At 44.7% G+C, this 10079-nt stretch overlaps 1 protein-coding gene across 1 annotated transcript in view; it reads left to right on the top strand.

Moving 5' to 3' along the window:
* S100A10 (S100 calcium binding protein A10) overlaps positions 1–8533 on the top strand; it is a 10264-nt gene extending 1731 nt beyond the window's left edge. Inside the window, exons 2-3 of the mRNA XM_006755717.2 lie at positions 5063–5205; positions 8132–8533. Of these exons, the coding sequence (XP_006755780.1) occupies positions 5074–5205; positions 8132–8293 (294 nt within the window). The 5' untranslated portion in view covers positions 5063–5073 and the 3' untranslated portion in view covers positions 8294–8533. The remainder of the gene's footprint in view (positions 1–5062; positions 5206–8131) is intronic.
* The last annotated feature ends 1546 nt before the right edge of the window (positions 8534–10079 follow it).

The following is a 10079-nucleotide window of genomic DNA, read 5'->3' as shown; positions in this document are numbered from 1 at the left end:
GAGTTCATAGAACTCATCTGAAATTTCTTCGTCAATCCTGCCCCCACAGATTCCTGTCCAGTGTCTACTTAATCACCTCTTCTAAATGGTATATACCTTCCTCGACAGCCCAAAGCTACCTTCATCGCGGTCCCTGATCCACCATTTGGAGTTTCTTATTCCAGTTCCTCAAATTTTCTTGAGAGTCCACTGGGCACAAAGCATCCTGATTTCTAGGTGATGGATGCTCTTCCCTGATGTTTCCTGCATACCACATCAGATGAGCCTTTTCCTCCCAGGTCTGGCTTCTGGCCAGCCTCCCAAGCAGCAACCTCAGTGAAAGCAGGCCTCGGCGGGGGCAGAGCTGAGACTGGGTGCCTCCCTGCTTTCCACTGACAGTTCCAAAAAAATGTGACTTTTTAAGAGCACTACCCACTTGGTATGCCCTTGGCTACAGCCCAGTCTTTTAAAGTTGGGGAAAACAATGGAATCTTTTCAGGGCTCTAATGTATAAATTAGCACTCAGAGTGCTGGGAAAGCTGGACTGCCGGAAGTTTTAGGATCTTTTTTAAGCTTTTCGTTTTCTTGGAAACGCAACAATTTGGGAATATTGCATCAAAAGCAACAAGAACGAATTACTTATTTCTGACAATGTTCAGCACTTCCTAGCCCCTCACTAAATAACTACCACCCAGCCCGCCAGTGGATTTAACACCAGTTGTCACAATGGCTATTGTTTGACCGTTCAGGATGATTAAGGAATAGGAGATGGGTGTACACCATTGGGGTGAAGAAGGCTTCTGCCTTCTCTCTTCCTATTGGGTTGCACCTGGAACTTTTCCTTTGCTGCCCACTTTCTCGTTGGGCGAGTTTTATGTTTGGTGAATGGTTGGAGATACAGCCTGGTCCATTGCCCCAAGTCAACTACCATTAATTTCCTTTGGGGATCAAGTTCAAGAATGTCTTCTGGGTTTAATTAAAAAAAAAAAAAAGGAGGGGTCCTTTTCAAAATCTCTGAAGCAAAAGGAAGGAAACCTCAAACACATTTAGAATAATAGATGTTTGTTTTCAGTGACACCCTGCCAGTTATTTTCTGGGTGGGCTGTAAGAAAACGACAGTATGGATGAGCAAAGTAAATCAAACCTCTTGCTCTTTAGAAGGAGCCTTTATAAAATTACGGACTAGATCTGGGCATGGGTCCAGAGCAAACATTTGGGATTGCTCAGGAGCAGGACTTCTGTAAGGAGGCCTCCTGCTTCCCTGCTACTCCTGAGAGCATCGAAATTGACTTTATTATCAATTTCATTCTCACTGATTTGTAAGCAGCCTCTAAAGGGGCAGAGGGCTAGCTACTGGGACCCTGCTCAAGGAGCCCACAATCTAGTGAGAAAAGAAACAAACACAATTAACTACAGGTTATGACATCTTTTTAAATAGTATGTCATTAGCTGGGAAACTTCCCAAAGGCAAGCACTGTGGAGTGAGTGTGTGTATGTATCTGTCTGTCTCTGACACATGACCAGGACATGCAAAGTGTAGGAGCTCCAGAAATGGAAAATTGAATTCTCTACATGTGTGGAATCCAGAATCATTTCTTTAGAGAAAACTACACAGAGAGACTATGGACTTCCGAACCTCCACTCTTAAAGACCTATTGTCCAGGCAAACAGGAAATACACAGATAGCAGAATAAAATGATTCGATAAAAAATGAGTGAACAATGAGGTAGTTACATCCTGTGGAGCTCACAGTGAGAGAGCAGAGCTGGAGGGGCATGAAGTAGAAATTGGGATGGACCCACACACGAGAGAAACACAAGAGTGCGAAGAGAAAGAGAAGTCACGTCTGGGTCTGATCAGACCTGTTTAGCAGGACGCATATTTTCCCTCTGCATATGGAATGTGCTTTTCTCTGTATTCGACTGTTTCTCGCTCAGAGGCGGCCCCTTTTGGGCCCCTTTCCCGGCCCTTCCCAGCTCTCCTGTCCTCCTACCCAGCTTGAGCTACCAGGTTTGCAACCCAGACTTGGGTGATCACACATGCCAAAAGGATTACTTGATTCATTCATTCCGTCATTTAGCAAACACTCATTTAGTGTTTCTGGATAGAACAGAATGATTCACAGTTCCTATCCCAGGTAGAGAGACAGGTGAACAAATAAATGAGTGTTTCAGATGCAGGAGGAGGTTGCCTGGGGCACAGAGAGGACCCTGTTGCCCCTTAGCCCAGGCCCTCCAGTGAAAAGTGTACCCAAGCTAGAAGCAAGAGTCCCACCCCCTGACTGCATGAGGAGGTAAGAGGGGGTGGAGCATGAGGATGGGGGATGGAAACCCCAGGTTCAAGTCCCTGAACTGCTGCTTTAGCAACCAACGGTCAGTGCTGCAGTCAGCCAGCCCCACCCTGCAGTCCGCCCCGCCCTGCAGTCGCCCCGCCCAAGATGGGAGGGCTGGCAGCGCTGACTCAGTGGGGCAACCGCTGCTCTTGGAAAGAGCTGCAAGACCCATCCGCTACCAAGAGAACAGCTTTAATCATAACATGTCGCCCTTCCCCTCATTCTTACTGTGAAAGCAATGCGCTGGCTCTTCCTTCAAAACAGAGTTAACTGGTCTGAAGGCCTGGTCAGTGCCCTCTGGGGCCCAGGTTACTGAGGAGACAGCAGCCATCTCATCCGGTTTCCAAAGCCATTTTTACCTTCAGGACCTTACACTCCTGGCTAGTCGCTGCTCTTCATTCTTATGGCAAATGCAAGACAAATAGTCAGCCGGCTGCTGTATTTACCACCCATGTGCTGAACACACAGGAGAGAAAGAGAAGGGGGAGGGGTCCAGTGGGGGAGGGATGTGGCTTCAGAGAGGAATGCTCTGCTCTGTTCGTTCCTTCGTGAGGAGCACAGAAGAGGAGGGGGTGGGATTGGGGCCTGAAACCTCAGTGCTGACTAAGGGCAGACTGTCCTCACCCTCTTGAGGAAGATATTCAAGGGTGGCCAAAATGTCCTTAGCTTCCCACCCGTTTCTCTCAGAAGTTCCTAAATTCACCTGGTTCCTAGTTTAGGGCCTTACTCTGGCTTTGCAGGCCCTTTCCTTCTGCTCTGCCCCGTGAGGAAAGGGAACCGGGTGTCCCACAGCCTGTTCCAATTTCTGGGATCTTTGGGAATTCGTCACGAAGGGCTCTGTGCTCTACCCTCTGTACTCTACTGTTTCTGAGCTTGGGCACAGGTATTTTTAAACCTTTCCTGAGTTATTTCAGAACTGGAATGGGATCCCACATCCTTCTCCCATAGGTGACTCACTCAGTTGAGTCTGAAGTTGCTGGCCTTCAAGAACTAAGCCAGCCCACGGCCATCGGAAACCGTACGGGAGATGGGGACGAGCCAGACCCAACTGCGTAGGAATAGAGGGGAAAGGGTGTGTTTGGTCCCGTGGAATTCATCTCACAGCGGACCTTGAGCATTAATTTGCTGCTCTCTCCAAGAGAACCGCCTTGCAGATGAATCATGCCCCACTCTGGTTTATAGCACTCGTTACAGCAGCACATTCTTTGGCATGCTGGTTCACGTACTTTTCTGGGTATTCAGGGGTAGAATTTACTATTCTTAAGTGTAATTGCTCAATCATCATGTTCACCAACCCCACCTTCTCCTCTGTAAAAGATAGCATTTAGGGGTCTGTTTTGAAAACACACCTGTCAGCAGCAGAAACCAGACCAAAACACCTTTCTCAGGTTCCTATTGGCCACTCTCTAGCAAGGGAAGGTGCGAGCCTCTCCTTCAACTTGTGCGCAGAACCTGTTCTTGTGTTTTGTTGTTGCTGTTTTAGGGAACGGTATGTAACAGCCTCCATTCAAGTTCACCTGTGTCCTATCCAGTAGTGACGTTAGGTGATGTTAGCCAGAGCTGCTCTATTCTGGCCAAAGCATTCCTTCCAATGAAGTCAAAATCCATTGAGCTTCTATCAAGTACTAAACACTGGGTCTTAATGAGACATGTACCCCCCAGATCATTATACCTGAATATAATCTGACATGTTTTCTTTCTTTTAAACTCTTCATGATGAAAGCTCTTGCTCTCCCACTGCACCCCAGACTGTGAAAGTAACTTTTCTGTTCTTGCTGCCCAAAATATATCAGGTCCCCAAAGGGGTTAGGATATACTGTTACTTCTTCTCAAGGAACTAGATAATGAACTTTGGGTAGCTATTATTCAGGTAGGACAACTGCATTTACTACCAAAAGATGCAAATAAATGTCTTCATTACAATCACTAACAAGTTCAAAGCTTTAGTAGAGAATACATACCCAGCAGGCCAAATTCATTCGTAAGCAGATTTCTAAGCTTTAGGATTAGACTGAACCAGGTTACCAGTTGTGCTTGGAGGGCTGAAGTTGCCCTACTCACCAGGCTTGACTGTGTGGGTTGTTGGTATGCCACCATATCTGAGAGTCCCATTTACCAGCGCCAAGAGAAATGATGAAACATATATTCTTTCAATAGGTGCTTTGTCCATTAAGAAGAGGGATACTGATCTCGCCTTTCCAAATGATTAGAGGTCTTACTTTTCACCCCGTGATTTATGCAGAATTCGCGGGTAACTAGATGAATCCCTCATTCAGAGCATCAATACCTGTGGTGCCTATTTCCATCAGCAGGAGGCCCCAAACCAGGGGTGAATTGGTTCTTAGACTTACTGAATTTTGCAGCTGGAAAGAATCAAGTGAATGATCTAATCACACTCCTTCCAATTATTCTCAAAAGATTGGCAATACTTACAGCTTAAAAGTTAATGTAGCCCTGGCTGGTGTTGCTCAGTTGGTTGGGCGTCATCCCGTGCACCAAAGGGTTGCTGGTTCAATTCCCAGTCTGGGCACATGCCCAGGTTGTGGGCTCGCTCCCCTGTGTGTGGGGGGGGGGGGGGGGGGGAGTAAAAGGGGGGGTGTGCAGAAGGCAGTCAATCTATCTGTCTCTCTCACATCGATATTTCTCTCCCTCTCCCTTCCTCTCTCTCTAAAAATCTATAAAAGAAAACTTTTTTTAAAAAGAAGTTAGTGTAAACTCTGTTTCTTTACATCCTTTAATATGTTTCAACAGACCTCCCCAAAATGCCGTCTCAAATGGAACACGCCATGGAAACCATGATGTTCACGTTTCATAAGTTTGCTGGGGATAAAGGCTACTTAACAAAGGAGGACCTAAGAGTACTCATGGAAAAGGAGTTCCCTGGATTTTTGGAAGTAAGTATTGAAAGGCTCAGAAAGAACCAGACATGAAGTTCTAGGCCCTGGTTCCTTTCCCTTCTTCTTTCCACCCCTTCCCTGTGGAGGTCCCTATTAGAAAGGTGTTTTCACTCACTTATTTATTGAACATTATTGAGTGTCTACTGTTCATAAGCTACTGTAGGGGAAACAAGGTAAAGAAGACACAGCCCCTGCCCTCCAGGAGCTTACAATGGGAAGTGAAATAAGACTGCACACAAATAACTATAATACGAGGTGTTTGCTAGAAAGAGTCATCTGCATCCATTGAGTTGCAGGATAGCCTTTCACCAGGATCACCAGCAAGGCTACCCGGTTGCCCTCAGGTCCATAAACCTGGCGTTGGAGATGGCACCTGGTCACATTCGCTTTGAGCAACCTGAATCACCCTTCTTAAATCCCTTCAGATAAAGGCTTTGAAAACTTTTTCCCAATTCTAAACTCAAGAAACGGTGCCACGCATCTGCCGAGAGCCAAGCATCACTCCAGAAATCATTGCTTTTCATACTGAAAATGCTCTGAGAACACAGGAGCACAGCTTGAGTTTATATCTCACCTTCGTCAGACTGAGGGATCGTGCAGACTGGAAGAGGACTCTGCCATCAGCTCAGATGCATCACTCAGGGCATTAGGCCATGAGGCACAGTTGTCCTGTTACATTGCGGGCCCTCAAGAGAGTTGCTGCATTTCACTGAAGGTGAAACATTGCTTGACAGAATATTAGATGAAAATGCAAGTCCTTTCCCTGCCACAACTGGAGTCACTTGAAAGGATCGATACTGAGCGCGGTGTGGAATAATGCATTAGCCTCTACAAGGCGAAGGGAGATGATAGTAAAAGGCCTCTTGTCCTCGGCCTGGACAATACCACATTAGTCAAGCCCCTGACTCCTGACCCCGTAAATGCAGGGTTTTGTAGCACACTGTGATTTCCATGTCAATACCAGTTAAATAAACAGATATAAATGGCCTAACTAGTCTCTCAGAGCTTCAGTTACCACAATGCTATCCCTGAATGGGTTAGGATGCACTGTTGCTCTGCTTTTGAACAGTCCTATGCTATACCCCAGGCCAGGAGTTAGTTAACACTGGGCAGGCGGCTTTAGATGGTTGGGCCTCAGTTCCCTCCTCTGTGAAAGGAGAGGGCTGGATGTAATTATCTCCAAGGTCAGTTTCACTTGCAGAGATTCTTCTAGGCAGCCATAAAATGCAAGGGCAAAATATGTCTACCGTAAGCCCGCCCATCACGTGAACAAAGGCATTCTCAGTGCACTAAATACTCATTAGTCGTGTTGTTGCATAAGTTAGAAGTCGGGATAAATATCACATGAGATCCAGACCCTTCCTCCCTAAAGGCTTTCTGGCATGAGACACATCAAGGGTGTATGTAGCACCAAGTACTGAACATGCTGTGTAATTTATGCCAGGCATGAAGTCATAATGCCAGACACACCCACACTCGCTGCATTCACAGAGCATTTGGTTTCTAAAGTTGACTCCTCTGTCATCCAAACTGACTCCTTCTGACCACAGCCAGGAAGCTGGGGGTGGGGCCAGAATTGACTGAAACCCACCGGAAGTAGAGGTGGCTGCGTGGAGCAGGTGTTAGTTGCTTGCTTAGGGTAGGAGTTGGCAGTGCTTGTGTAGGAAATGCTGCCGCTTTGCCTTAGGGATTTTTGAGTGCGATTTGTAAACATCCGGCCCAGGCGAGACACTGAGTGTCCATTGCCCTCTCAGGTATACAATCAGTGCAATTCATACTTTACTGGAACCTTTTACCCTTCTCAGGGGCCTTATTTCCCTCTCTGTTTGATGGCATGGTTGGACTTAGAGGGTCTCTAACATGACTTAGAGGGTCTCTAAAATGATCCTATAGGAGAGAACACAAGTTCTTATGTCTAACCATCATCACTCCAAAAAGGAGTGATCAAGCCAGTCACCATGGAAGCAAAGTGGAAGAAAAAGCAAAAAGGATCTTGCCTGCCCACCTCAGTTCCACACATTCATGGCAGACACTGAGAGTCATGGGGAGTTTATGACTCCGTCACACATATTCCTTTTGAAGGGATCCAATGAAGAATATAGGATGGCTTAGATTTACCAACTCATTAAGAATGGAAGCCATGTTAGAGACCCTCTAAGTCCAACCTCCTCCATTCATAGTTGATACGTGAAGGCTCGCTGAGAGTGACTTCCTCAAGGTTACGTGGCTAATAGGATATGAAGCCACACAAGCTTGGCCCACCCTCTGCTGAGAAATGAGGGCAATCTACCTATCTCCTCCAAACCTAACACACCATATGACATCATTAGCACCTCCTTAAAATCCATAGAACAGTGATCTGAAACTTACTCCCTAAATAATCTTATGAGATCTTTTCCTTAGAGTTTCATATTTAAAGGACTTGGCTATCAGGAATAAGAGTTTGTTAGGAGAATGTAAGTTTAAACTACAAAATGGGGGAGTTTCAGGTGGTTCTTAGGCAGAATCTCATGATTTTAAAAATTGTTAGAATAATTGAACTGGAAGCAAAACAAGTCAGAAAGCCATGCTGGTTCTAATTGGCAAGAGCAGTGGATTGAGAATTAGGAGGCTTGGGTCTACCTTCTCTTGGCACAGAATAAGCCATTTCTAAGGTCCCTATCATTATATGAAAAAAAAAAAAATGCCATGGGAACCTCTTTCCTAGTTTAAAGTAAATTTAAACAATTTACTGAAATGCTCCCTCAAGACAGCAAAATCCATTTAGATGATCTCCAAAGATCACTTATAACCTAAAACAAGAATTCTGATCATTGAGAGATTATATGCATGGTGGTCAGCAGTCCAAATCAAAGAAGGTAGTCATTGCAGACACTGACTGGTCTTTCTTACCTTTGTTTTTGTTTCTGTTTTTGTTTTTCAGAATCAAAAAGACCCTCTGGCTGTAGACAAGATAATGAAGGACCTGGACCAGTGCCGAGACGGCAGAGTTGGCTTCCAGAGCTTCTTTTCGCTAATTGCTGGGCTCACCATCGCATGCAATGACTATTTCGTAGTACACATGAAGCAGAAGGGAAGGAAGTGAGCAGCTACTTTGCCCTGATAGGAGTTCTCCCAATGGGTCCCTTAAGGAATATGTGCCCCACAGCTTCCCTCTGTATAAGAATTTCATGAGCAGATTGGGACTCTTAAAAAAATGTACAAATAAAATCCCACCCCCATTGAACAAGGGAAAGAAAAGCCAATAAAGCCAGATAAGCTTTTGATTTTTATATTGCTTGTATCCTCTTGCCCCCCAATAAACAAGTTTTTTTTTAGTTCCTAATTTGAGGCAGAATGTTTACGTCTTCAGGAATGCTTGTTCCCTACTTCATTTCAAAGAAAACAAAACAAGCCCGGCTGGTGTGGCTCAGTGGTTGAGCATTGACCCATGAACCAGGAAGTCACAGTTCTCAATTTCTGGTTAGGGCACATGCCCGGGTTGTGGGCTCAATCCCCAGTAGGGGGCTTGCAGGAGGCAGCTGATCAATGATTCTCTCTCATCATTGATGTTGCTACCTCTCTCTTCTCTCCCTTCCTCTCTCTCTGAAATCAATAACAACATATTTTTTTAAAAAAACACCGGAATGCCCTTGGGCAGCCAGCACACTGCAAAGCTCTTGCCATAGAACCACCAAAGTGGGAGAACACTACCCACCCGGCTTGGAGTCTAACTTCTCTCAGTGATCTGCCTTTGTAGCTATGTCTAGACCAGTGATGGTGAACCTATGACAGGCGTGTCAGAGGTAACACGTGAACTCATTTTTTTGGTTGATTTTTCTTTGTTAAATGGCATTTAAATATATAAAATAAACATAAAAAATATAAATCTTCGTTTTACTATGGTTGCAAATATCAAAAAATTTCTATACGTGACACGGCACCGAAGTTAAGTTAGGGTTTTTCAAAATTCTGACACGCCGAGCTCAAAAGGTTCGCCATCACTGGTCTAGATGAAGGACCAAAACTCCAAGGATGAAGAGAAGGCACTTCAGGAGTATATTCTAATTTTACAGTTATTGAGCACAGCCTTACCCTGGTACATCCATGCCTTTCCAACCAGCACTTTGGATGCCTGAGATGTCTGAAACCATTTTTCAGAGCAAAGTGTCAGTAAACTCTAGGGTGAAAATAAGTCCATAAGGCAACTAAAGAAACAAAGCGTCTAGTGTGATGCCTCAATAACATATGTTGACATTTATTGAGTTGTCATGAAATGTGAGGAAATAGACTAGCATGACTTAGATCATGGGGTAGTGCTTTTTTTGTTGAAGTGCCAGGACTGATGTCTTGATAAAGAGCAAACTTTCTCCCAGGCCTTTCTGTGCCTGTCTACAAGCTTCAGCATATCTGCATTATGTGCTAGGTGCTTATTAATATTACAGTACTCTTTTTATAGAGAGGATGTATGAATTGGCACATGAAATTGTTCCAGTAAAATAGGTCAATGAAGATGGAAATATTTATTTTTATGATTGGACACATCAACATAATTCTTGGGAAAAGTCCAGCATAAGGTCATCTACCATCACAGGGGAAAGCATGCAAAAGGGAACAGGATAGTCCAAAACTAGCTTTGGGGAAAATACATCCAATAAAATTAAGGTTAAAGATAAAATTCCAACCATTTAATTTTGCCCATTATATGAACAAAACAACTCAGCTTTGCAGTCTATGGGATTCTATTAACAGGTTTATAATGGAGAGGAATTTATTACAAGATATTAAGTGGAAGAGGGAAGTTGGCTAGCTAAAGACACTAAGTCCACAATCAACTACCAAATCCATGCCATAGAACTGAGCTGTTGAGGGAGCTGCTGGCTCAGGAAGCT

Source organism: Myotis davidii, unplaced genomic scaffold, assembly GCF_000327345.1.
Source record: "Myotis davidii unplaced genomic scaffold, ASM32734v1 scaffold653, whole genome shotgun sequence".
Lineage (NCBI taxonomy): Eukaryota > Metazoa > Chordata > Mammalia > Chiroptera > Vespertilionidae > Myotis > Myotis davidii.
This window is presented reverse-complemented; position numbering and strand designations above follow the sequence as displayed.